Here is a 27580-nt window from a genome sequence, read left to right as displayed (position 1 = left end):
GCCCCCCACATCAATCATCATTAAGAAAATATTCCACGGGCTTGTCCACGGGCCACTCTGGTGGGTGTATTTTCTCAATGGTGGTTCCCTCTTCCTGGATGACTCTAGCTTGTGTTGAGCTGACAAAACTAACCAGCACAGAGCCCCAAGAATCTGATTTCGAAGGCTGGTGTGGTGATGGGCATTTATAACACTGGCACTGAGGAACAGAGGCAAGCATATCTCTAGGCTCACTGGCCAGCCAGTCTAGCCTACCTGCTGAGACCTAGGCAGTTAAAGACTGCCTAGCCAGGTGGTAATGGCGCATGCCTTCAATCCCAGCACTTGAGAGGCAGAAGCAGGTGGATCTCTGCGTTTGAGACCAACCTGGTCTACAGGGTGAGTTCCAGGACAGCCAGGGCTACACAGAGAAACCCTGTCTTGAAAAATAGACACACAAACAAAGGCAGCAATAACAACAAAAAAGAGACTCTGTCTAAAAAAAATAAAGTTAAAAGAAAAAAATAAAACTGCAACTGAAGAAAGGTACCCACGGATGTCCTTAGGCCTCCATATGCACAACACAGAGCTGAGCTGGGTCGGTGGCCCTCGTAGGGGAGGGGTGGGAACTGTAGAGGACGGAGGACCCAACCAGCAACCCCTCATCCAGGAAAGCAGAAGTGATGGAGTCTGCCGCGGGAGGTCAGGACCCAAATAGAGAAGTGGGGCTTAGAGATTGAAATCACCAAGTCCTCCCTATAACCTGTGCCCCCTCCCCCCATAATCTGTGGGAACTGCAGGGAGAGGCCAAGGCCAGCAAACGCTGCCCTTCACCACATGGGTCAGGGGAGAGATCTCCCTGGAGTGTTCAGCTGGGAAAAGAATGCAGGCAGAAACGGCCCAGCCTCAGAGCTCAGGCAAGGCTATTTATCACCCCGCCAGCCTCCAACCACAGGGAGGGTGCTTGGGTCAGTGTTGTCTCAGTGGTGAGGCCAATGTGCTCTTGACCCATCAAACAGACTCCTTGTATGCCTCCAAAGACTAGATGAGGGAGGGGGAGGGTGTGACTCGGTGGTGGGGTACTTCCCTGGCAAGGGCTGTGCTTGAGAGCAGCCCCCCACAGCCCAGAGGCTGGCTGTCCACTGTGTTTTCTCACTGAGCCATCTCACAGGCCCCAAGAAATATTACAAAAAAAACTCAGTGCTCCGCGACATAAAATCCATGACGTACATTTTTGCTGGGCGTGCAATTTTGTTTGACAAGACAGCCATAAATCATAGTCAGAAGAATCGATCAAAGGGGAGAAGCCCAGAAACATCCCAGAGGACAGATCAGTAGATGGAAGTGTTTAAACACACGTATAAATAGGCCTCGGTGCATCGGAGGTAGAAGAAAGCGTGAGCGTGGTGAGAACCCGGGGATATTTTAAATGACCTAAATGGATTCCCAAGACGATAGAGCTCGACATCTCAGGTTGGATAAAAGTGGGGATAAAAGCGGTGGCGACTGCGCTGAGGAGCGATGGATCGATGGACTTGAAAACTGGAGACAGACTGAGACACATCGAAGGCTGCATGGAGCCACAGCACAGATAAAGCACTGGCCTAGCGGTGTGTGCGAGCCCCTGCCTTTAATCCCCAGCACCGGAAATCAAAGGAAAACCAAAAATACAGCATCCAACTGTGACAAGGTTCAAAGCCACTTCACCTGGCATTAAGAAAGAATCAGGGAGAAGGTGACAGAAAAACAGTTGTTTGCAGAAATCATGGCCAAAGCCCCCCCAGATTTTGTAAAAATCATAACCCCACAGAACCAAAATTCTCCACAGACTCAAAACACAAGAGGAGTGTACAAACTCATGCCAAGACTCTTCAGGGTCACAGGGTTACAGGGTCACATGTCTAAATAAGAGGATAAATTGAAAACCACAGAAAACAGACAAATAGAAAAAGGCACAGCCAGCAAATCAGAGAGGAGGAATGGCCACCTTCTTGCTGTGAAGTTTAAAAGTTGGAAAACACCATAAGAAAATCCCACAAAAGCAATTTAAAGAAAGAGAAGCAGCAAAGGATGAAGGGCAAAGAGGTGAAAATAAATACTAAACAAATGAACAAACAAACAAACAAACAAACGGAGACGCTCTTCTAGAGGGCCCAAGTTCTGTTCTCAGTATCTCAGTAGGGCAGCTCCCAACAGCCTGTGAATCCAGCTCCAGGGAGATCTGGCGCCCTCTTCTGGCTGCCACGGGCACTGCCCTCATGTGAACATACCCACACACAGACACACATAGCCATGGGTAAAAATAAAGCAAACCTTAAAAATAAATAAAAAGATAAAAAGGAAACCCTGTCCATTTGGAATTTTACACCCAGAGATCTGTTTCTTTAAAGTGAATCCACTCCCAAAGGTACAGACTCCCTACAGCAGGCTGGCACTGTGGTAAAGGCTGATAGCAGCTGCTCGGCTCTGGGCTGAGTTTGTCCCTGAAGCCAACAGGCTAGAAACATAATCCACCCCCTCCCCATGCAGGCATTGGAAGAGAAGCCTAAGAAGAAGCGTTAGGTCACTGGAGGTTCCCCCCTACCCCGAGTACATACACCCCATTATAAAAGGGCTCGAGGCTGCCTCTTCAAGGTTCATACCTCTCTTTACCCACCTGCCTTCCACCATAAGACCCAGGAGTGTTGACCCTTCAGAACTCTAAGAAACAACCCTTTGTTCTTGATAAATCACCCAGCCTCAAGTATTCTGTAATAGCAACAGAAAACTAACATACACCACCACACTTGGCATTTTTATACAGGTCCTGGGAACTGAATTCAGGTCCTCACAATTACAAAGACTATACTTTAGCAACTGTGCCATTCTCACATTTCCAAGTTAGGGAGTGTGACATGAAAGAGTCTCGGTGTGTTATAAATCCCATAGCAAGTGTTCTTAGAGGAGACCCAAGAAGAGCGCCCAGAGAAAGAACTAGACGGTGAGAGTTGGGGGTGTAAGCAGGCAGATCTCAGTGAGTTTGATGCCAGACTGGTCTATATTGTGAGTTCCACAACAGTCAGGACTAAATAGTGAGACTTTGGAGAGAGAGAGGGGGGGAGAGGGAGAGAGAGAGAGAGAAGCAGACGGGCAAGAAGAAGAAACAAATGGCTGTGGGCAGGTAGAAATGAAGTGGCCACAAGCCTAGAGATGCAGGCAGCTACCAGAAGATGAAAAAGACAAGGGACAGATGTCCTCCCTGGTCACAGCCCTACTGGCACCTTAACTCCAGTCTTCCAGAACTTGGAACTATGGGAGAGTGGTGTGGATTTACACCAGAGATGTCACAAGATCAAGAAAGCTCCTAAACACCTATAGTTTCGGCTCCACAGGCTCGAACCCCCTCAGCTGGACCTTGTGGGCACCTGCCCTCAGGCACTGTAAGGTGTGCACAGACTTAAAAATAAATCTTTTAAAAATGTAAATGAAATAGACACCACCATCAAAAGGCAGGGTGTTGAGATTCAGGCGTGATGGGGCACAGCCGTAATGCCAGCACACAGAGGTGGAATCAGGGCAATCAGCTATGCATGGTCTTCCTGGGCTACACGATGAGGCCAGAGGCCAGCCTGGGATGCACACCATCCGTGGTGGATCTTCTCAGTTGTCAACTTGACTACATCTGGAATTAACTAAAACCCAAATGGCTGGGCACTCCTGTGGAGGGAATTTTTTTTTCTTAATTAAATTGCTTTAAGAGGAAAAACTTGCATCTAATTGGGATCTTTGAGGTGAGAAGTTATACCATTAGTCCTGATCTATTGAGGTGAGAAGAGCTGCCTTGTAACCCAGGCCTCAGCTTCTGGTAGTGGCGTATCCAGAGGATGCTAAAGAAGGAAGCATTTGCTCTCTGCCTGCCTTCCCTTGTTCTCGCTCTCACCTGCAAGTTCATTCCTTGAGGCGTTAGAGCCTATTTCTTCAGGATTCCAGTATGTATCGAAGACCAGCTGAGCCATCCAGACTTAGGGACCAAACAGCTACTGGGTTCTTAGGTGTTCCACGTGTAGGCAGCCATTGTTGGGACTGGTTGGATCATGGCCTCTAAGCCATTCTAATAAATCCTCTTTCTACACGTACACACACACACACACACACACACACACACACACACAGAGAGAGAGAGAGAGAGAGAGAGAGAGAGAGTAAAAGAGAGAGATATAGACTACATACATATTTATGCATATGTAAATGTATATAGAGACTATATATGTATATATACATATGTATGTATGTATGTATGTATGGAGAGAGGGAGAGAGAGAGATTCATTTTATAGGTTCTGTTCCTCTAGAGAAGCCTGACTAATACAAGATCATGCCAGGAGGACATGAGAGCGCACACGTTCATGGCCCACAAGGACCCGCCACCGTGATGAACATCCTCAATGCTAGGCCTGAGGACCTGATGAACACGCAGCACTGCAACCTTCTCTGCCTGCCCGAGAACCACCAGATGAAGTACTATTTCTACCATGGCCTCTCTCAGATTTCTTACACTGCTGAGGATGAGAATGCCAAGATTGTGGGGTACACCTTGGCCAAAAAAAATGGAAGAGGACTCAGATGATGTGCCCCACGGACATATCACCTCACTGGCGCCTTGGTGTGCCTCAGACGCTGATGGACCCAGCCTCTCACGCTGCGATAGAGAACTTCAATGCCAAATATATCTCCCTGCATGTCAGGAAGAGTAACCGGGCCACCCTGCATCCCTATTCCAACACCCTCAACGTTCAGATCAGTGAAGAGGAGCCCAAATACTACAAATCGGAAAGATGCATATGCAATGAAGTGGGACCTCACGAAGATGGCTGATGAGCCAGCCCCAGGGTTTGACTTCTCTTGTCTTCTGTCTGGACACTTGGGCCCTGTCTCTTTCTACCTGATTCCCTCTGGGCTCCCAGCAGGACCTGGAGCTGAAGGAAAAGGGCAGGCACACGGCACTGCAGCCATGGAGAACAAGAGCAACATGTGGCTAAGCTCAACTCTCCTGTCGTGAGAAGGGCCTGGCTGCTGAGGATAGTGGTGGGGACAGCAAAGACCTCAGTGAGGTCAGTGAGACCGTAAAGAGCTCACAGATGTCAAAGACAGCTCAGAGGCCCCTGACTCTGCCTCCTAGAACCTGCCCCATCTTGTCCGGGCCTCACCCCATGTGCTTTTATAATAAATGTCACCTAGTGACCTGGGAGGTGGGGAGTGGGAGGAGTCGACATTAAGTTGGGAGGTAAAGAGATAGGGGTGGATCTGGGAGGAGGGAAGGGAAGGAGTTGGATGAACAGGATCAAAATACATTGTATGAAATTCTCAAAGTATTAATAAAATATTTTAAATTACAACAGAAAAAAGGAAGAGGGAGTGAGAAGAAGATGAAGAAGAGATGGAGGAAGAAGAGATGGAAGGTGACAGGTGGGGGTGGAGAGGAGATGAAGGAGGAGTAGAGGATGACAGGTAAGGAAGGGGGGTCCCCAAGTTAGTAACCCAGATTCCCAGAGTTCTAAGCCATTGGCTGATCCCCATTTGACTGAAGAGTCAACACAACTCCAATCAAGATCTCAAAGGCTCTTTTAAAAATACTGAGATCAAATGAATTCAAAGGGCTCTCGGGATCTAATGCTGCTTCTCAAAGAGCTCAAAGAACAAACAGGGCTGGGGATCCACCGCCTGGCTTCGTGACTTCCTGGACTCCCCAGTAGCAAGGACACTGGTGCTGGCACCGTGGCGCACACTGCACACAAGATGAGCACAGCCCAGCCCTGGAGTGGAGGACGCGTGGCAAACTGATTTTGCACCGAAACACCGTGGAGATTTGGTGGGCAAAGGGAAGTCTTTACAGCAGGTTGGGCTGAGACGAGGAGGTACCCACTGGGGAAAATTACAATTCAACCCTTGCCTTCTATGCAAAAATTAGCTCAGAATGCATCCAACGCGACACATGAAGCTTAAAGTGCAATCATTTTTCTATACTAGGCAGTAAAAAAGGTAAATGGGGCTGGGTAACTCTGTGGCTAAAAGTGTTTACTGCTCTTCCAGAGGGTCTGATTCCCCAGCAGCCCCAGGGGATCCAACATGCAATTATTTTTTTATGGCAAATTATTTAAATAGGCACTTTACCAAGGATACTTCGGGGGTAAGAAAGAGAAGACACTTCCTGAGGTGCATGCCGCCCCTCCCCCACCCATGCTACGTAGAGGCAGGTTTACTGTGATTAGAGTCAGATGAAGCTATGAAAGTGGGCTCCCCAGAAGGTGGGGCAATGGCAGAGCGGTGAGGTGACCTCTCTTTCTCTCTCTCTTTCTCTCTCTCTTTCTCTCTCTCTCTCCTCTCTGACAGGCCCCACCCCACCCTACCCATGCCCTCATGAAGACAGAAAGAGGAGCATCTCTGAGCCAGGAGGAGGGTTCTTGCCATTCACCATAGGAGCACCTGCCAGCTCCTCCATCTCACAAGCCCCAGCCACCATAACTGTTGGACAGATTACCCGTGATTTAAACCGCCTCGTCGGTTGGAATTTTGTTACGGTATCCAGAACTGACTAATAAGGATTCTCAAAAAACATTAGTCGCTAGAGGAATAACATTTAAAATCAAAACCACTGTGAGATACCACCACACCCTCTTGAATGGCTAACATTGAACTAATACCAAGTGCTCACAAGATGCAGAGTAACTGGAGCTCTTAAGGCAGTGCAGGCGGGACTGAAGACGGGATAGTTTTCTTCTAAAAACTGTTTTGTTTGGTTTCAGACCCTGGCACAGGGGATCCAAGGTGCATAATTTACATACCAAAGCAGACCTGGCCTCCGGGTTCTCCCAGCATCTCTCAGTCCCTAACTGGCATATCCTGTCCCCAATCCTAAACTTTCCAGCCCAGAGGCTGGGTTGCCCTTCCCCCAGAGGCTCTTCCCTATATCATCTGGTCTCCTGCTCTTTCTCCCTCGCTCTCTCTCTCTTCTCTTTTTTGCACACACAATTTCTTTCTCTCTCTTCCCTGCTTCTCTCTTCCTTCCTATAGTGACTTCCTTGGCCCCCTCCTTTGGGGAACCAGTGAACTTGCCTGCCTGAGAGCAACTTCTCAGTAATAAACCTGTGTGTGTGTGTGTGTGTGTGTGTGTGTGTGTGTGTGTGTGTGTGTGTATTGGCTCACTTCACCATTTCACCAGAGGAGAAAGAACTTACTATATTTCTCAGTGTCTTACCAAATAAAACATACAATTACTGTATGAACCAGCCATGTCGATCTTGTGTGTTCACCTAGGGAAAGATATAGGAAGTGTTCACACAAAGACTTGAACATGCAAAGCGATCTGAGAAACATGACCAGCAATCCCTGTAGACTACATAAAAACTAGAGACAAGGAAGCCCTCGGGCTTTGGAGGCAGCGAACGCACAGATGAATGACTGGCACCCATTGGGGGAGGGGGGGCTGTCTTCAACAAGCAGAGAGGTGGGCTGTAGGGTCACCATGGAGACAACAGAATTGCATCAGAGAAAGAAACCCCACACTGTTACTGTAACTATTATTTGGGGGGTTTCTACCCCACTTTAGATCACTCAATTCCCAAATAAAAGACATCAAACCTTTATATTTATAATAAGCCTTAAAGCGCTGGAGCTGGGCAGATATCGATCCTCTGTGCTTGTTTTGTCTTCTCTCCAGTCAGTAGCCCTGACAGAGTGTGTTCTCCTCATCTGCTCTACTCCAGCAGGTCAGCCCTCCCCATCATCTGCTCATGATCCACTTACCCCATGGCGCCTTCTTCCTTCTTCCCTTCCCTCTCCTGGTGGTCTCTGCCCCAGGCCCCCAGCCTGGGAACCAAAGGTCCACCTACCTCTCTTCTGCACAGCTACAGGCTGTGGGCATCTTTGTTCAACCAATAGTTTAAAATTAAGGAGCAGAGTTTACATAACAAAAGCTGAGAATCTATTTGTCTTGAGGCAACTAGACTTGAGATACAGAACTTGGCATTACAATACTTACCAGTAGAGCAAACCTCTGCACCATGAGGAAGGCCTCTTGCTCTCTGATGCACTTTCTAAAAGATGCCCAAAAAAGCAGTAACAGAAAGCGGATCTCCCCCTATAAGGCCGGGGCTCTGCCAGGCAGGATATCAGGTGACCGGGTGTTTTAGGCCTTGAACCTTCTGTTTGGAGAGATGTGACTGCATCTGTTTGTTGGCTGTCATGTTTGTCGGCTGTCATTAAGTCATGCATTTAAACTGGGAAATGTTATTTATTCCTCAATAAAGTTACAAAAAGTGATTCTCCTTATGATTCAAATCTCCCATGAGACAGGAGGTGAGGAGGTGGAGGTGAGGACATGGAGGGGCCAAGAGGGCAAGCAAGCAGGGAAGAAAGAGGGAGGGAGAGCCAAGAGCCTAGGAGTTGAGCGTGGACTCCGGTTTTGACCTGCCAAGCATCCAGTAATGAAGCAGAGAGGCTCAAGCTTGTATCACGGCTCAGGATGCTCCAGAGAGAAGAGATGGGGCACAGAAGAAGGTCTCTATGAAAGGATTACCTAAGCAGAAAGAGATAGCCGGACCCCAGCTACAATAAGGATGCCCCTGATACGGAAGAGGGACATGTCCCAGAGGTAACAGGACAGGAGATATCCCTCTAACACTTATGAGTGGCCTGCCTAGGGCCAAAGGGACAAGTGGAATGGAGCTGGGTAGAGAAAAGCCCCAGACCTCCTCACATCAGACACCAGAGCCCCAGAACACGTAGCTCCACCGACTGTGGTTGTAGGGGTGGCCTGCCCTGGCCAGACTCTGCTCCAAAATTCCCCAAAGGCAAAGCTGTTCGGCTATATACCCCCAAACCTAAAAGACGTTCCTCGCAGGGACCTAGAGCTGGGCAAGCAGGGCAAAGTCCAGAACCGGAACAGCTAGGCTAACCTCCCCACATCCCTGCACCCCTGAGTCCCTGCACCCCTATGTCTCTGTGCCCCTGAACCCCATGACTTGCATCTCCTCCCACAACTTCTCCTCCTCCATGGACCCAGCTCAGTTATTCAGCTGTTCCTCTCTCTTTTCAGAAGACACCAAGTCTCACGGGACAGAATGCAGACCAGGGTTAACCTGAACCCAAGAACCAACTCCAGGTTCTCTTCCCAGGGGCTCAGGGCTGAGCTCAGGACAGCAGCTGTAGGGATAGCCTGGCCAGGGTCTTTTGAACTCTTTTCTCCCACATGGGGCTCTGGTCTTTGGGTGATAGTCCTGGCCTCATCACCCCAGTGAGGGGTGGAAGGTAGATGGCCAGGAACTAAGTATATAGAGACCATGGCCTGAGACCATCAGCCTTAACCCCAAAGAGCCTCTGGCTAGGGATGGTCAGCTTTGTGGAGTCTGAGCAGCCACTATCTACCAAGGTATAGCCTTAGTAGACAGACTGGATGCTGATGAGGGCTGGTCTCGCCTGGGAATCAAACTCTTTTTCACCACAGGCTAACCCAGGACTTCACAGGCATGCAGGGCCCCTCATCCACTTAAACGCAATTCATACACTGTCAAAATGCACGGAGCAAAGCAGGGGTGGGCACAAAATAGGTCCCCATCTGGTAGAGTCAAAGGTAAGCAGAGGTCAAAGGTATAGGAGGGAAACATGTCACCAAGCCACAGTAACAAGGCTGGCATGGGAAGAGCTCTGACTGCTGGGTCCTTCAGAGGTGGCAGCTCCCGAGAAACAGCTGGAGGAGGTGGAGGTGACTAGTTTGGGGTAGCATGGTGTGCCCCTCCACCCTCCGCCCTCAGTGAATGCTTCTGGAATAGGCTGTAAAGTATCCTCAGTGTGCTCTTGGCGTCCTTGTTCACAATATCTGTGGGCAGAGGGAGCAAGGCAGCCTGTTAGGCCAGGACAGGGAAGAGCACTGGTCCCCAGGAATGTGGGGGTGGGGGAAGAGATCCATGCTACAAGAAAAATCCCCTGCAAACAGGGACAAGGAACTCAAAACCCAGTGCCAACCACATGACATATATTGGTGTGTCCTTCCTCTTGTCTGGGCTTCCCCTCCCCCAACAGTGACTGGGTGCTCTGAACACTCATCCCGAGGGACTTCAGTCCCTGTTGCAGGTGTGGTGGCTACAACATCCCTCCTAGGACGCCTAGGAAACAGTATCTCTTTATGGACCAGCAAGCAGGGGGACCCAACTAACAATGTTTGTCTCTCCACTCTCCACAACTGCTCTCAATCAAGGTGGGTCCTCCAGCAAGGGGAGCTATGCACTCACCTTCAGGGTTGACAGGGTAGCTGAACAGGCCTTCATCCTTGAGCAGATCCAGGGCTAGGGTGACATTGTGCAGCTATGATGATAAAGCCAATCGGATGTCAGTCAATGAGACCCTGGGCCCAGGCACCAGGCCCTTCCTATCACCAATGGCATCTCTCTTTGCCCATCCATGGTTTGAATTCCCAAACTACCACAGCAATCAGGGGGCACCCAGCCATTTCCATCTATGCCCTGTGAATAGAGAGTTCACTCCTTCATGCAGAGGCCCTCATCAGCACATAGCTCTTAGCAGATGCCACACATGGGACATGCATGATCATGCATGACATCTTGATTGAAAGATCCTCACTGAGAGATTGGGGAGGGGGGTTGGTTGAGGTGACACCCTGCATGTGAGTCTGTCGGGTGAGGTAACAAGGGCTTGTAGGTGGTAGAGTCCCCTTAGAAATTGGAAAGCAGTCTGTCTCTGCTTAGAGAGCCTCAGAGGAGCAGAATGATATAGAATAAATGAGGCAAGGCAAGGGCCATGATGCAGAACAAGAACAAGGGGAAGATGGATCTCTGGCCCACAGCTCTACAAAGGCTAGGCATCCTCAGTAAGTTCCAGGCCAAGGGGGAAGTAGTCTGAGCAAATGCAGACTAGAGCACACAGCTCAGTCCTCCATGTCCCCAAGTCCCTCCCTGAGGAATCTCCTGGGAAGGGGGACTCCCCATTATTGACAATTTCTCATCAGGAGTGCGGCTTGCAGGCTGCCCAGGAAGTAAACAACAGTAAGAGGGAAGTCCAGCCCCTGCTCTGGCTTGTACGCTCTTGACAAGCCAGTATCTCCAAAGAGTGATCCAGAATGTCGAGGGAGAGGGTATCTATGGTCAACTGGTTTTACAGAGGCTTAGGTCCTTCACTGCAGAACCTCTCGGAGCCTTGAATACATCCTTGTATGTCAACCCCTTCAAGGGTATTTATATTTCCCTGAGGCCACAGTCTCCATGTGGCCAATTTTGAGAAATTCTTCATTCACGCACTTCTGGGGATGGGCTGCAGGGTCTCCCACACCCACTCTACTGCTATGTGCCCAGGTCTATGTCTACTTTGAGGCAGGGTCTCACTGAGTTGTCCAAGCTGGGTTTGACCTCACTCTGTACCCCAGGCTAGCCCCAAACTTGAGATCCTTCTGCCTCAGCCTCTCCAACAGTTGGAGTTGCCAACGTACACCAACCGTCAGGTCTCCTACTTCATCGTTTCTTCTACAGGCTCCCTCCTCTCCGGGCTCTGAGTGAAGCAGGTACCATGTTCCCCTCGATTATCCCCACAGGGTCTGAAGGCTGTGATATCATGGGTCCGGGAGCTGACTGTGCCAGGGATGTTAGATGCCTGCATGGCTGCCCTGGCCTGTCACTGCTCTTACTTTATTTTTGCATTTATTTATTTATTTATTTATTTATTTATTTATTTATTTATTTACGGAGGGGAGGGTATGCCACAGCATGTGTGTGGAGGGCAGAAGACAACTTGCGCGAGTCCGCTCTTTCCACCACGTGGGTTCTGGGGATCAAACTCAGGTCAACAGGCTTGGCAGCAACTACACTGAGCCATCTGCCCAGGCCCATCAGCTCTCATAATTTAAAAATACTTGTTGACCCTTAACTATGGGCAGGCTGTGCACAGAGCCCAGAATCAGAATAGCACCATTCTCAGGGAGTCTGTGCTGAAGGATGGGTATAAGTGACTCAGAGAACATGGGGCTCCCCTTAGCAAGCTCTCCCTCCTTGAAGCTCATAAACCAAAGACCTGGCCGGGCTCCTGATAGGTGAAAGGCCTCCCTCACTCCTAAGCCCCATCTCTATCCCCCACCCCCACACCCACCCCAGCCTGTCCTTTGCTTCTGAGCAGTTTGAGATGATGAAGAGAGCTCAATGCTCTGCAGAGCCACGGAAGGCCAGGACCCAGGACACGCATTCTCATCTTCCTGACAGAGAAAACTGAACGTGGGAGGAAGCCAGCCAGAGCTTCCTGCCTCTGGTGTTTTGGTTTCTGCAGAGCAAATGACCACCTCTCTCTCCATCCCTAACTTTACTCTAAATTGAACACTGACTCCACACTGCAATCAAATGCCACCTGGTAAAACATCAGTCCTGGGAGGCTGCTCCAAAGAGAAGCACCAGAGTCCAGCCTCCAGCCAAGGAGCTGTGGCTGTGGTCAGCCATGCTCCTGCCCTGAATCTCTTCCACACACCCCAACCTCCTCTTTGGGGCTCTGAGCTAAGGCCATGTTTCTGCATTTATTCCCATGCAGGGTCAGAAGAGGGTCTAATGGTAGATTCCCAAGTTAGCTGTGCCAGGAACCTTGGACCTTGGTCTGGCCTAGGCTGTATGGGGGTGCTGGGGCATAGCAAGCACAGGCCTGGTGGCCCAGGAAAGCTGGCTGCTGAATGACATGGGATGGGCCCATGATGCTGAGCCTGGGTTCCTGTAGTGCCTGCCTCCCTCCTCAGACTCGTCTCACGGTTCATCCCTGATGTCCCACTGGATGGGTGCAGGTTTGTCCCACACTGTGAGCCTCCCATGAACTCACCCTGCTCCTAAGCAGGGCTCTAGGATAGATTGTTCCTGAGAGGTGGACTTGCATCCGTGACCTGTGTGGTCCCAGGGGAGCCTGTCAGACTTCCAAGGACTCAGTCTTACTCTGTGGAAAGTGGGGACACAATTTACCCTCCCTCTTCTCTGGGTACAGAAGGAAGGGCCATGGAGGTCAGACCTGGGAGGGCAATGCCAAGGGACCTGGGAGAAGCTTGATAGAGGCCTGCTAAGTGCCAGGGGACCTCTAAGAAATCAAGAATGGGGCAGATCTGGTAGCTATAGAAACAACTAGACAGCAACACTAGAGCGGGTAAGGCCAAGATGCTCGAGGCTGAGCTCTGGGGACTAGCAGGGACCTTGCAATAGGACAAGACAGGCAGAGGGTACAGCAGACAGAAAGCAAAAGAGACCTGTCTACCACCACCCCCAAAGAAAGTCACGGAGGAAGACTTTGGAAGCTTACCATTTCTGTGGGAGAGCTGGGAGTGAGATAGAATTCCTTCAGATGCAAGAAGAAGCCTTCCAGTTGTCCAATCAGCAGGAGCAGGATGACGCCATCTGCAAACTGCAGGTGTTGTGTTATCCCCATAGCACGCTGTGAACACTTGGGCCCCAGCTGGTGCATTGTTTGGGATGCTATATGGAGTAGGGCCTGGCTATAGGAAGTAGATTACTGGGGCACAGTAGGTTAGTGGCTACAGTTCCCCCGGCTCCTTCCTGCTGGGCTCTTGGCTTCCTGTCCATCACGATGTGAACTGCTGCCTCCCACCAGACACCTACCTATCCCCATCATATTTGCCTAAGCTTGTGGGGCCAAGCAAAGAGACCAAACATGAACCTGTGAGCGAGAGAAACCCTCCCTCTTTGTTGTAGGTGCTTGTCACAGTGACATATAAGGGACTAACAAGAGAAATTAACCAGGACTGTGGTATGAGGGACACTGACATTGGAGGGGTTCCACTCTGCCTCTTACATGCTGTGTGAGCTGAAAGAAGTTCATGCCAGCTCTTTGAGCCTCCAATTCCTTCTGAGAAGTGGGGTTCGCAGTTCGCATTCTCAGCTTGGTGTTACCAACATCTGCATGAAGCAGTTGTGGGCTCCCTGGCTCTCAGAATATACTCAGTTAAAAAAGCTGTTTCCAAACTTACTATGGAATAGCCTCATGCTTTCTCTCTGTCTGTCTCTGTCTCTGTCTGTCTGTCTCTCTCTTTCTCTCTCTCTCTCGTTCATGTGTATGTGTGTGTGTGTGTGTGTGTGTGCGCGCGTGTGTGTTCATGTATGGGCAGGTACATGTAGAAGCCTAAGGACAACTTAGGGTATTATTCCTTAGAAATAGTCCACCTATTTGGGCGTGGGAAGAACAATCTCTCACTGGCTTGGAACTTGCCAAGTGGGCTAGCCTGGCTGGCCTGAAAGCCCCAGAGATCCTCCTGTCTTTGTCTCCCCAGTACTGGAATTAAAAATATGTGCCAGGGCCTGGAGCAATGGCTAAGTGGTTAGGACTGCTCTCTGCTCTTACACAGAACTTGGGTTTGGTTCCCAGCACTCAAGAGGCAGCTCATAGCCATCCGTAATTCCAGTTCCAAGGCGTCCGAGACCTTCTGGCCCCTTTGGTAATCAAGCACACATGTCGTACATGCACGCATGCAGGCAAGCACTCATACATATAAAAAACGGCACATGTGCCACCACACCCCAGGATTCAGGCTTGCCAGGAAAGCACTACACCAGCTGAAGCACCTTCCACCACCACCCCCATTGTGTCTATTTTTAAATGACAAGTTATTCCACGGACTACAGACACATGTGTGAAAACAGTTAGTATAAAACTCTCCCATCAGGAAAGAAAAAAGAGGAACACACGGGCCCATTAATATTTCTATCTGTCCTGTCTGCACGGTCTGAGATAACACTGCAGTGAGCACGTCAAATGCTAATGCAATCCTCCTGCATCTCTTTGCTGTGGAAAGACGCTGTTCTGTCTTTAATGGAATTTCCCCTGATTAAGTCTGTTCTGATGTTATTAGTTTGGGTCTGGAAGCGTCTCTGCTGCTGTCCCCAAAACATAGCTGGGAAACCTAATTCCGAGGCCTCCTCTAGCATCCAACATGCCTATCATCCTTGCTTACTTACTCTTGTTTTATCATAGAAGTGGACTGTAAATCTGAGCTATCAAGCTATGTCCACCTACAGAAAATAGTCAGAGATGGGTGTGTTGCTCGGGGAAAGTCACAGTGAGTCAGGTGACATAAATGTTACTAAATAGCAAAGCTCCCCCACCCCCAATCCTATGAAGTACAATTGCTCCCACTTTATAAGTCAAGGAGCCTTAAGTTCAGAGAAGTTCAATAAATCACCAAGGTCACACAGCCAACATGGACATACCCTCAGGGCCCAAGGGCACCAAGTGGCAGGCATAAGATGGAAACACATATGCATATGGCTCTGAAGGCTGTGTGTTCACCCCACCATATAGCCAGAGCACTCACAAAGCTCATGTGGCCACCCACTATGTGCAGTTGCTATGAGTGTATACTTGGGCCCCAACTGCCTCGGTCCAAATCCTAGGGCCACCACTTAATTGCTGTGTGACCTTTGGTAAGTTGCCTAACATCTCTGTGTCTTAATAGTGTCATCTATTAAATGGGGCTTTATGAGTTCTCGAATGGAGGGGGTGCTCGGAAAGGGGGAGTTTCAGAGCTGATAGCAGAGAATATTTTGCTCCAGACAGAGCAGGTACTAAGCACTTTCCTGTTTGGCCCCAAACTCGGTAATATGTGTGGCCTGGCCCTCTGTGATCGGGTTCTGCTTAGGCCTTGAGACATGGCTGATACCCACAGTCAAGGAAGGCCTGCCCAGGGTCCATCAGACCCTGTCAACACCCTGTCTGGCCAAGGCAATGTCAGTTCTCTGTGTTTCTGTCACCTCGTGTTGTGGGAACACTGGGGACGCAGAATCTCTGTGCAGGTCATGGCGAGTGAGAGGCTTTGGATCTGCTGGGTTCTGTTCCTACCTTAGGACAATTGAGTTTGTGTTGTCACAGTGGATTAAGCTCTGAGGGCTCCGGGCAGGAACAAAGCCCACCGATGGTGGAGCTGTGCCAGTGCCTCTAACTACCCTGGCTCAAGTCTAGGAAACAGCCCCATTGTGAATCCCATTGCTATGTCTAATAAACATGATTACAGGGGCAGCCCCTCACTCTGGTGGTAGAATGTCCTCAAACAGCAGTTCTCAACCTATAGGTTATGACCCCTTTGGGAGTCGCCAATCAGATATCCTGTATATCAGATAATTTACATTATAATTCATAACACTAGCAAAATCACAATTACGAAGGATCAATGAAATAATTTTAGGGTTGGAGGGTTCACCACAGATGAAGAACTATACTAAAGGGTCACAGCATTAGGAAGGTTGAGACCTAGAGTATCCCATGCCTTAGGAACCATTCTGATAAATGGGTAACAATGAAGCCTGCAGAAGAGGTGGCTCAGCCATCACGGCTTCCCATAGCCCCCCTGCCCAGGGTCTCCCGGGGTTCCCTCGAGCAATGGTGCCTGCAGCAGCATACCCACCTAGGGAGAGCCCTGAGACCTCTGAAAGTGACACCTCACTTCCAGTCACACAAGTGAGTTTCTGGGGCCTAGGAGCCCTCAGATGTCCATCCCTGCATGGAGACCCAGAAGTGTCCCTACCTGGGTATCCAGACTCTGCACAGACAGGCCCAGGCGCTCTAGCTTCTGGTTGACAAAGCTCACAATGGCCTAAGACAGAAGAGCAAGGGCCTCAGAACCACTCGGGACCCTCATGACCACTTCCAACCCGGAGTGACAGAAGGCCTCCCCCATCACCTAGCACCTAGCAGACATGGGGTGAGATCTGTGCCCTCCCTCATCACCCGAGACACAAGCAGGTAGGAGATGGGGGTGGGAGCTTTGATCTGCCCTACCTCTTGGACGGCGTGCACTTTCTCCGGAGCCAGCTTAAATAATTCATCAAAGGCGTCCTCTGCAGACCAGAGTGATAAACAGCTCATTACGATGCTGTTATCTTTGCGCCAAACAGAATGTTTTCACACAAAAGTTTCTCAGAACAACCAGTCCCACGGGAGCTACAGCTAGATCTTCGGGTTCCTGAATGAAACGGGCCTGGGCTTGGAACACACCAAACGCTCCCTGCCTGTGAGAGGCTTCACTCCCTGTACCTCAATTTCTTCATCTTAAACACCTGATGAGTGATGCCTGCCTGGCTGGGTCACCTTAGAGATCAAAGTGGGGGGTGGGCATCTCAGTGTCTGCAGTGGGATACAGGGGTGGGAAGATAGAGGGATGGATAGTTGGATAGATGTATATCTGACTGGCTTGTGTATAGATGGATGAATGGATAGATGGTTGGGGGTGTGTGTGTGTGCATGTATGAATGGTGGGTGAAGATACACAGATACATACGTACATAGATAGATACATACATATGAATGATGGGTATGTATGGCGGGTGGTTATATGTGTATTTATAAATGGATGAATGGGTATGTGGTTGGGTATTTAGTACTTAGTACTATTCTTATGGGGACAGACCCACAGTCTACACAGTGAGGGCAGAATGATGGTGATGGTGAATGCCACCAGCCTCCTTGCTCACAGCTCTGTAAGCTTGAGTAGATAGGTGCCGTAACCTGTCTGTGTTTGTAACTCAGTTCCCCCCCCCTTAAGCTGGTGGTGAGTGTGTGCTCAGCACACGTGGCACTCTCAGTGGTATGTGTGCACTAGCATAGCTGCTGCTGGTGTGACAAGCAGTTCACCAGTTGGTGCACTGACCAGATGTTAGTCCACTCAGTTATCCCTTCCTCAGTCGGTTGATCACGTCAACTATTCACCTACGCATTGATTACAATCCCTTCTTCCAACTATCCATTAATCTACCCACCCACTTGTCTCCTTTCGATCCATCCATTCACCCATCTATATATCCACACAACCATCCATCCATTCTTTTATATACCATCCATTCACCCATGCATCCAGATATTTTTCTATTTAGCCATCTCTCCATCTAACTAGCCATCTACCCCATCCATCTATCTATACAAACATACATCTGGCTATTTATCTAGCCAACCATTTATCCATCCATCCAGTTATATGTTTACCTGACAAGTTATCCATCCATCCATTCATAAATATACATATATCCACCCACCACACAAACATATTCATCATTCATATATGTATAAGTATATATTCACCATTCATACACATACACCCTTACCAACTATACATTCATCTATCTATCCATTCATCCATCTATACACAAGCCAATCAGATATATATCTACCCAAGCATCCATCATCCCTTTATACCCATCCACTTATCCCACTACAGCCACTGAGATGCATGCCCGTCCCCAACTTGGACCTGTAGAATGACCCAGGCTGGCAGGCATCATTCACCAGGTATTTGAGATGAGGAAATAACACCAAGTAGTAGTGAAAGGCCAGGCAAGCAGAAGGAAGGACAAATTTATGAACAGATGCTGTCACAGAACACTAACAGACCACAGTGGAAAGAATCCCTCCACCACAGCTGCTTGGACCCCATCAGAAGGGAAAGGTTTCCTTCAGTTACTAAATTACTCACGTAAAGGCTGGTCCTTGTGTGACCTAGAGGAGAAATTGCAGGAGACAGAAAAGCAATCAAAGAGTTAGCAAAAAGGCTTCAGCCCCCTCATCACCTAATGTAACAAGCTCCGTAGCAGCAGGAGGCAAGGAGATGGGCTCATTTTCCTGGGTAATCAAGGCAGGGGAAGTGCAGAGACCTCGCGGGTGGAAAGCAAGGCTAAGAGGCTGGCCGCCTTGGCCTGTGTGCACACACCTCAGAACACATGGATATTGTGTGGCTGAGGATGCCTAGGCTGCAGGTCCCTGCAGCCCGCTCGGGGCTGAAAGTCAGCAGGCACAAGGAAGGCTCCCCTGGCCTGGCACCCCTGCACCCGTCCCATCCTCACTTGCATTCTGTGAGCTGCTCCACCTGCTTGTCCGACTTCAGGCCGGTCTTGGTGCTCTACAGTGAGGAAAGGGGAAGAGCTGTGTGAGCCCGAGAGCCCCAGATCCAAGTCCACAGGGCCAGAGCTGAGGAAAGGGATCTAGTATGGTCTGCTTTGCCCCCACCACAGATGCGGCTGTGAGGCAGCTTCACTGTCCATTTCCTCTGGGATCATTGAACCTGTGAGGATAGCACTGTGGATGCCTCACTCCTAAGACATCCTAGAGTCTTCTGTGCATGTGCATGAGTGCGTGTGTGTGCGTGCGTGCGTGTGTGTGTGTGCGTGTGTGCGCGCGCGTGTGTGTGTGAGTGAATGAAGGAATATGTGTTGATATGAATGTGAATGGACAAATTAATGGTCACCTCTGATTTTTTTCCCCACTTATTATTTAGTGTGTATGTGCATGTAAGGTCACAGACAAGTTTCAGGAGTCAATTCTCTCTTTCTCCCATGACAGTCTTAGGGGTTGAACTCGGGTTGTCTGACTTGACAGCAAACACCTTTACCTGCTGAGCTGTCTTCCAGCCTTACCCCTGATTTACAGAAGTTTGAGAAAGACATGGAAAGACTCAGTACTGAACTTTCAGCAAAGGCTTGGGAAAGGTGGGAATGGGTTTGATCAGGCCCAACCGGACACAGCTGGGTATGTAAGGTGAGTAGAAGGAACACAGACACACATATAAACACATACATGCACACACACAAACACGCACATGCATGTACATATATACACATGCATACATACATATATACACACACACATATATACATATATACACACATACACACATATACACATGTACACACATGCATACACACACACACACACCATAGAACACAAGCTATCATTGCCAGAGAGCAAAGGTTTCTCAGAAGAGGAGACAGGATGTGGTCATGGGTGACAAATGAAAGGCATTTAACTAAGGGTTGCCATGGAGAGATGGTTACCTATGCCCCAGGAACTATGGTGGCACACTGACCTCCCTACTAGTGTTCCCATTCCTGCCTCTGCCAGGCAGAGCTGGCTGCTGGCCAGTGCCCTCCTCTTTCCCTCCTGGGTCTCTCCCAGCCCAGCCCCCAACTGCTGTCCTGATATGATATAACATTCCTCATAGCCCCCTGGAGTCACTCCCACACAACGGCCCCATGTAGACACAGTGGTGTGGAACAGTATCCTCAGATGACCAACCCCATTCCACCGCCTAGCAAGTACCTCAATGTGGATGACTTCCACCTGGACGTTGTCTGGGAGGGGCAGGTCCGGCTGGAAGCGTTTGGCCAGGGCCACCAGGAGATGCAAGGTGGCCAGCAGGTCCTTGTTGAAGATGGCTAGAGAGGAGAGGACAGAGAGTCAGAGCTGAGGGGCCACTAACACCTGTAGCTACCCTCAGAATTGTCCTGTGCAGGCCACTGAGGTCAGAACAGATCTCAGTCTCTCTTTATCTCTCTCTCTCTCTCTCTCTCTCTCTCTGTGTGTGTGTGTGTGTGTGTGTGTGTGTGTGTGTGTGTGTGTGTATGTGTCTGTGTGTGTGTGTGTGTGTGTGTGTGTGTGTGTGTGTGTGTGATAGCACTCTCATTTGGGTTTTGTTTGTTTGTTTTTGTTTTTTTCTATTTATTTATTTATTTTGGTTTTTGGTTTTTTCGAGGCAGGGTTTCTCTGTGTAGCCCTGGCTGTCCTGGAACTCACTCTGTAGACCAGGCTGGCCTCGAACTCAGAAATCTGCCTGCCTCTGCCTCCCAAATGCTGGGATTAAAGGTGTGTGCCACCATGCCCAGCGCTCTCTCATTTGTTAACAGGCACAAAATGAATGAGCCTGGTCTAAGTTCCATTCCAGCTGAGAAGTGTAGTGTTTATAGACTCAGCAGAGGCTGTGTCTCTGGGAAGTCATCATCCTTGTGCTACATGGGCTGCAGTGGTCGCCCCAGGACCATGCTTGTACCCCAGTTTCTCTTCCACCAGACACCTGGCTTCATGTCCATCTTGTGTTCTTTCTAGGTGCTGCTTGAGGCCCCTGCATCCTTACCAGCCCTGGATGGTTCAAAGGCAGATGAATGTGTCATTTATCAGTTACGTGAGCGGTCAGCAGAGACGGTCCCCCCACCCCCACCCCCACACACCCCAGGCCTGGCTCAGCCTCACATACTCTCCACGCTCCACTTGGCCTGCTTCTCTTCCACCTGTAGGTTCTGGTTGACGGCCTCCAGGATGACCCCCAGCTTGTGCCTCTGGCTGGCCGAGGTCAGAGAGATTTCCTCCACTTCCAGCTTGAGCGATGCCAACTTCTCTGAAAGCAAAAGGACAGTCAGGGCTGAGAAGTGGGCCCAGCAGCTGTCATGGGGGCTATCTATGAGAATAATCCCGGACTGCATTTTAGAGTACATGGAGCTATGGGTATATGGTGCTAAGCCCTGGGCAACCCCAGAAGCCTCAATCAAACATACTCAGCATCCAAGGAACCCCCATCCACATAAGAAATGGGGGTTCCAACAGGGCACATGGACTATGTATGTGAGCAGCTGCAACCCTTTGAGCCACCCCTTCTGGCCCACCTCACCTTGACTGTTCTGCCCACACCTCAGTCTCTGCCCTGTGGTGGCCATGCCATTCATACAGAGTAGCATGGCTGAGTGGTTATCAACACTACACTCCTGGACCATTGTGCCTCACCCATAGCCAGGGAGAGGAAGGAATAATAATGAGCTGTTTGGAAAGTTGACAGTGCCTGCTCCCTGAGAAGTACCCAGAAGCCTCAGGGGAAACCAGAGGATCACTCTGGAGCCCGTCTGCTAAGCTCTATAGAATCGTGTGGCTTGAGCAGGCTCTGAAAATATGGTTCTGGGCCCTACTGCTTCCAGAACCCCTTTCCTTACACATGACATCTGCAGACCAGACATAGGTAGGAAAACTAGCCACGGGCAAGAACTTGGCCTGACTTCAGATATCACTTCCAGGCACACTGGGGCCACCCTTGCCTCTGCCTCTGGAATGGCTCACCCAGGAGAGCCTGGGTCCTTCCAGCAGCACAGGACACTCTAAGGTCAGGGACAGACGATGCCCCAGCTCCTAACAACAGAGTTGCAGAAGGTGTGGCAGCACAGACAGTAGCCACTGGCTGGAACCACAGCTCTGCTCTGCCTCGTCCGAGGGTGGGCGGGGTCTCCACCTCCCCCGCTCTACAATCTTTGAAAGCCATAAGGGGTTCCCCCACACACACACCAGGGCTGTGGTGGTGCAGGAAGCCACTTGTGGGGCCAAGGCAGGTGCACTTGGCTTCAAATCCCTGGGAACAGCTGCTTGGGAAACACAGGTGCGGTGGGGTGGGGCCTGGGCCTCTGCTTACGGAACAGGTGGTGCAGAATAAGTCCATCAAACATGTCTTCCTCCAGGCTGCGGACCACGATGTGCTCCGGGAGGAGTGTGGTGTTGATCCATTCCATCAGCACCTGCTGGTCACCAGGGACAGCTGACGGGATCAGGAATCACCTGGCCAGGTCAGCAACTCCTACCCACTCTTCAAGGTCTAGTCGAGTTCCAGAAAGTTCTCCCTAGTCATTCAGAACTTGCTCTGAGCTCGCAAAGATCTTCCCCACCTCAAGATCTCCCAGACACCTGCCTGAGCCCGCAAGCCAGGAGCTATCATCCTGGTATGTGAGGTTTCCGTACCTGGGAGTTGCCATTGCTGTAGCAAACATCTAAACCTGGAGACATGGCTAGGGAATTGGGTGATGACAAGAGCTGCCAATGGGCACTTGGTTACAAGGCCTAGTTTGCCTCCAAGAGAGAGCTATAGAAACAGAGGTTTCCAGAGGAAAGAAGGGGTATGTTCTTGGCATAGAAAAGAGAACTGTTGGGATAGGGTGTGGACAGGGGTGTTGTGTCTATAACAACACCAAGGGGCACCAAGCCTGGCTCCAGAGACTTCAGGACTGGGGATGGTGGTGGCGTACCTTCTGCAGTTCTTCAAACTTGGGGTTCCTCTTGGAATTGGGTGACAGATATTTCTTCTTTCCTCCTGGAAGCAGAGGTGGGTATGACATGTGTGAGAACCCTGAGGGCCCTTGGCAGCTATCTCCCTTCAGGTCACCCACTGATCCCAGGCTCCTGGTAGAGCCTCGTTCTGCCTGTCATTCATATTTCCTCATGAGCACTTCACACTGGAGGTACACATGTAAACTCAGAAATCACCCCTTACTCTGAAGGTCATGAGTCAAATGTGTAGCATCTTTTAGAAGCCCTGCCTACCTGCCTAGGGTAAAAAACAACCCAAGAGAGCAAGGGGCATGCCAGGCGGAGGTAGGCATCACCTATGCTGCTAAGCACCTCTGGCCAGAGTGGATCACTGGGGCCCCTCTGTGCCCCCTTTGGCTTGGCCATTCCCTTCCCTGAGACCTTGGTCAGCAGGGTCTCCACATTTTAAATTTGTAAAACCAAGAAAGCATCAGCCCCAGAGGGGCTTTTGTGGGTCAACTGATCTCAATGAACATTGAAGAAACTGAGTCAGGGAATGGACTGACTTGCCCAAGCTCATAAAATGTAACCTGCTATGTGACCTACTAGACGCTTGATCTCCCAAAACCTGGAGTATACCCACTCCTGGTGGGAGAAGACATAGAGCACTGCAGTCATGTGCTGGCCTGGGGTCAGCTCCTGATGACACGAGTGAGCTAGTGAGTGAATATGGAGGGATGGAGGGAAGGAAAAAAGGAGGGAGGGATAAATGTGTGGATGGGTGTGTGGATGAAGGGATGGGTGATTCATGGATGAGTGAGTGGACAAGATGAATAGAGAATGGAAGGTGGATGGATGGATTGGTGGATGGATGATGGATGGAGAGTGGATGAATAGGTGGATGGATGGATAGATGAATGGATGGTGGATGAATGGATAGTAGATGGATGATGGATGGATGATGGCTGGTGAGTGAATGGATGGATGGATGGTGGATGGATGAATGGATGGTGGATGGGTGGGTGGATGGATGAATATATGGATGAAGAATGGATGGAAGGATGAATGGATGGATGGATGGATGGATGGATAAATGGATGGATGAATGAATGGGTAGATGGATGGAAGGATCATGGATGGATGGATGGATGGGTGGATGGATACATGGATGGATACATGAGTGGTCACCAGATACAACCTGTCTTGTTCTAGTTAGCTGGTCACACATTATCCCCCTCCCCTGATCCAACAACTCTGTCCCACTAGGACCAGGACCTCGTGGAAGCTCTTCCTCCGTGGGCTGAGCTACCTCCTTTGGGAGCTGCAACAGGTCATAGAGGAACTCTAACTCCATCTTCTTCCTTGCCTTCCCTGGAAGAGACAGGAGAGTGCATTACTGTCTCTAAGGCCAAGGCTCACCATGTGTTCATTCTTTCATTCAGACTGGGAGAGATGGATGGAGGACGGGAGTCCGACACTGAGTGGGCAAGACACTGAGGGCCAAGTGTGAGGAATGAAGCCTGGTGTGAGACACCTGAAGTCAACCAAACCTTGCAGGGGCAGACAAGTTACCAGGCTGGCTGTGGTGATTTATCCTGATTTTTGCCTTGGCAGGATCTAGACTCACCTGATAGGCAAAGCTCTGGGCATGCCTAGATTCCCTCAGTGTAAGAAGGAAAGTGCTGTCCCATGGGCTGATCTTGGGCTGAATGAAACTGAAGAGAACAAACTGAGAAACCTCATTTGTCTCTCCTCTTTCCGATGCAGCTTGGCCAGTGGCCTCCTGCTCCCTCTGAAGGGGCTGTGCTTTCAAAGTGGAAGCTAAAGAAAACCTCCCTTTCTTAAGTTCCTTTTGTCAAGATATTTTCTCACGACAAGGAAGGTTAAAAACGCACAGGCTGAGGGCACAGCCTGGGCAAAAGCTTGGGAAGCAAGCAAGTTCCCTGCCAGCCAGGCACATGGAAGCCTGGCCAGGAACCTCAACCCTCTCTCTACATCCAGGTCAGCACCCCAGTTTCCACAGAGCATCAGACAAGTGTGGGAAGGGAGCTCTGGGTTAATCTGTATGAGGGTAAGCACCCACCAGTGGGGTGAAGTGGCCGTCCATCCATCCCTTCAGGGTCCCTGAATCCAAGACAGGTAAAAAACAGACCAGACTCTCCCAGATGTAGATGGGGTGGACCAGGCTGAAGGCCAAAGCCACCCAGACGTGTTCCCCAATCCATGTTAGCTTGCCTCACAGAGGGAGGCTGGCCCATCCAGCCTCCAGTTTTGAATGAGTCTTTCGCCAATTGGCTCCGCACCCCCAGACTTGGGGTGTGGTCTGTCAGGGCTTTTGCTCACGAAGCCCAGAGCTCGTGCTCCTTGTGAAAGACCAGCAGTCCCTCCTCGTCCTCGTGATGGGCCTGAGACCAGCAGTGTGTCGTGTCTTCCCCGCCCCCGCCCCAGCCTCACAATGCAATGCGCAGTGTCAGGCCTGAGACTGAGACCAGCAGTCCCATCCCACCCCACCTTCCCATCCCCCACAGCCAGCTTCGTGATGAGCACTGTCAGGCCTGCCCGTACCCAGCAAGGATCAGATTCAGAAGCTAATGGCCCCCTTCTGGTTCCCTAACCTACTTCTGGTTCTTCCGCCCACACTTCCCCTCTGGAAGTTTCATTTGCCGCATGGCCACCTTTGACTCTTCCCTTATGTCCCTCGTTCAGCCTCTGCACGAGCCTGGGATTCCCAGGCTCACTGGGATACTGGAGGTCTGGGGTCAAACTGGAAGGAAATTCACAACAAGGAACCTGAGAGTTGTGCTGAAGAAGAGGCACTGGGGGGGGGGGGGGGGCGGTGCTGAGAGCCACCATCCTCAAACTGGCTACAGCCTGGGAACCTTGGGAAACTGAGTCCTACCCTGAAGCCAGGAGCAAAAGGCCAGAGCCCCCTGGGAATGAGTTCCAAACCCCACAAACTGAGCAAGAGAAAAGAGAGTTGGGCTGGGGTGGGGAGCCTGGGCCCCAGCCAGCTCCTCCTACTCAGACTGGGTGACTATAGGCCAGCACGCTCTCTCTTTGACTCTGATGCAACTCTACAGGGAGAAGCTAGACCCTGTGTCCAGCCAAGTACACATAGACCTGAAACTGCCTCTGGTGACCGGTCCCAGGTGGGTTCCTTCCCTGCCCCAAACAGCAGTTTCTTCATGGTGGGGAACTCGGCTTTCTCTCATGCGGTAAAGCTCTGAGTGGCTCTGGTCTGAAAACTGCTCATCTGGCTGTGGGGGAGGTAGTCAGAGCTTTCCTGTGGGGACGGGTCTCACAGATCCTCAGTAAAATGATGCAATGGCCTCAGCAACGTGGCTGGATGTGGGGCTCCCCTTTGGCAGATCCCCCTGACTGTGAGCTCCCAGCTGAGATGTGCCTCTGGGTTTCTATTCAAGGAACCTCTCCACCTTCCTCTCTGAGGTCCACTACCCGGACATGTGAACAGGTAGAAGATTCTAATAGCTCAGGGACCCCACAGGCCAAAGATTAGATGCACTCACCCGCTGCTTCTTTTCAAATCAGGAAATGGAGCCCACTAGCTTAGAGGGTGACCAGGTTCCCAACGCAGACAGGTTCCGGAGGTGGAAGGCAGGGCTTCTGTTCACTTCCTCTGCCACCCCGGTGGCTGCAGACAGCTTCCTCCTCTAAGTTGCTGATGAGCGAGGTACCCTAAATCCACTGAAAGACTGCCAGAACCCCTGCCCCTAGTCTTCCAAGACTCCATGGCATCACGGGGTCTCTCATACTTCCCTCCCTGCCCCCGCCTCTCCATCAATCCAGACAATCACTGTCTGAAACATAACAGCAAGGATAGGACCCCAACAGCAAACTGTGTTCTCCACTGCCTTTTTCTCATGGTGCCCAGCCTGCACCTCTGCCTCCCTCTGAGCGGCCCTCCAACCAAGCTTGCTTGCTCCAACCAAGCTTGCTTGCTTTCTCACTTGCTGATGGACTAACTTCAAGACAGTCTCATGTAGCTCAGACTGACCTCAAAGTCACCAAGCTGAGGTGGTCCTTCAACTCCTGATTCTCCTGCCTCCATCTCTTACATATCTGAGTTACAGGCAGGAGCCACTACACCCAGCCAAAGGCTCCTAAATAAAGCCAGTCTCCAGGTCTCAGCCCGAGTCTCTGCACCCACAAGCTACTTTCCCCAGCTTCCCCAGCCCTCCCATCCTCTCCCTATAAACCGCACAACACCTGCCTGTTCTCTGCCAGTGCCTCAGGCTTTTACTTTGATGTCACAATGCCTGTCCCCATGTCTTGTAAGCTCTGCTCAACTCTTCACATGGCTCACAACTCCTTCTTGGCATGAGCTTTGGTACCTCCTCCTATAGGAAGTCTTCCACAACATCCTTTTCTTTTACAATGGTCTTGGGCTTGCAGCCATGCTAAAACTATCCTTTTTTTTCCTTTTCTTCGAGACAGGGTTTCTCTGTGTAGCCCTGGCTGTCCTGGAACTCACTTTGTAGACCAGGCTAGCCTCGAACTCAGAAATCTGCCTGCCTCTGCCTCCCGAGTGCTGGGATTAAAGGCGTGCGCCATCACACCCGGTGTGCAGCCATGCTAGATCAGCTGATGACATGGGCTGGTGCCTGATAGCTGTCTCACCATCAAACCAGGAGCTCTACAGGTTGGAACCCATCTTTCCCACTCACTACTAAAAGTCAGTGCCTACAATAGCACCAGGCACAAAATGGGATCAATGAGCATATTTTGATGGCTGTTATTGCTTAAAGGAC

The 27580-nt window shown here is 50.4% G+C and overlaps 1 protein-coding gene and 1 pseudogene across 4 annotated transcripts; one reads left to right on the top strand and one right to left on the bottom strand.

Annotated features, from left to right (window-relative positions):
* Positions 4390–4968, top strand: Gm5214 (predicted gene 5214; annotated as a pseudogene).
* On the bottom strand, positions 8192–26995 carry Parvg (parvin, gamma). 4 transcript variants are annotated; one of them, XM_011245706.3, is made up of 14 exons: positions 26827–26995; positions 26339–26524; positions 24087–24182; positions 22811–22875; positions 22204–22306; positions 21007–21147; positions 20076–20191; positions 18824–18879; positions 18457–18479; positions 16770–16828; positions 16516–16584; positions 13284–13385; positions 10244–10316; positions 8228–9831 (listed from the first exon to the last, which is right to left on the bottom strand). In XM_011245706.3, the coding sequence occupies exons 3-14, from the start codon at positions 24163–24165 to the stop codon at positions 9722–9724; spliced, it is 996 nt and encodes a 331-aa protein (XP_011244008.1). In that variant the 5' UTR covers positions 24166–24182; positions 26339–26524; positions 26827–26995; the 3' UTR covers positions 8228–9721. The 4 variants fall into 4 exon arrangements, with proteins under 4 accessions (NP_071716.3, NP_001155972.1, XP_011244008.1 ...); NM_022321.4 differs by lacking the exon at positions 26827–26995 and having other exon boundaries at positions 8192–9831; positions 26339–26450; NM_001162500.1 differs by lacking the exons at positions 26339–26524; positions 26827–26995 and adding an exon at positions 24895–25051 and having other exon boundaries at positions 8192–9831.
* Between the last annotated feature and the right edge of the window lie 585 nt (positions 26996–27580).

This window comes from Mus musculus, chromosome 15 (assembly GCF_000001635.26).
Source record: "Mus musculus strain C57BL/6J chromosome 15, GRCm38.p6 C57BL/6J".
NCBI lineage: Eukaryota > Metazoa > Chordata > Mammalia > Rodentia > Muridae > Mus > Mus musculus.
Note: the sequence above shows the minus strand (reverse complement) of the source record. Positions and strands in the feature narration are given on the sequence as shown.

Coding starts and splice junctions, on each gene's coding strand:
- Parvg (NM_001162500.1), bottom strand. CDS start 25,036: ATGGATTGGGGAACACGTCTGGGTGGCTTTGGCCTTCAGCCTGGTCCA. Junction 24,183..24,894: donor ACGGCCACTTCACCCCACTG/GTGGGTGCTTAC, acceptor TGTCTCTTCCAG/GGAAGGCAAGGAAGAAGATG. Junction 22,307..22,810: donor AGTTTGAAGAACTGCAGAAG/GTACGCCACCAC, acceptor GGTGACCAGCAG/GTGCTGATGGAATGGATCAA.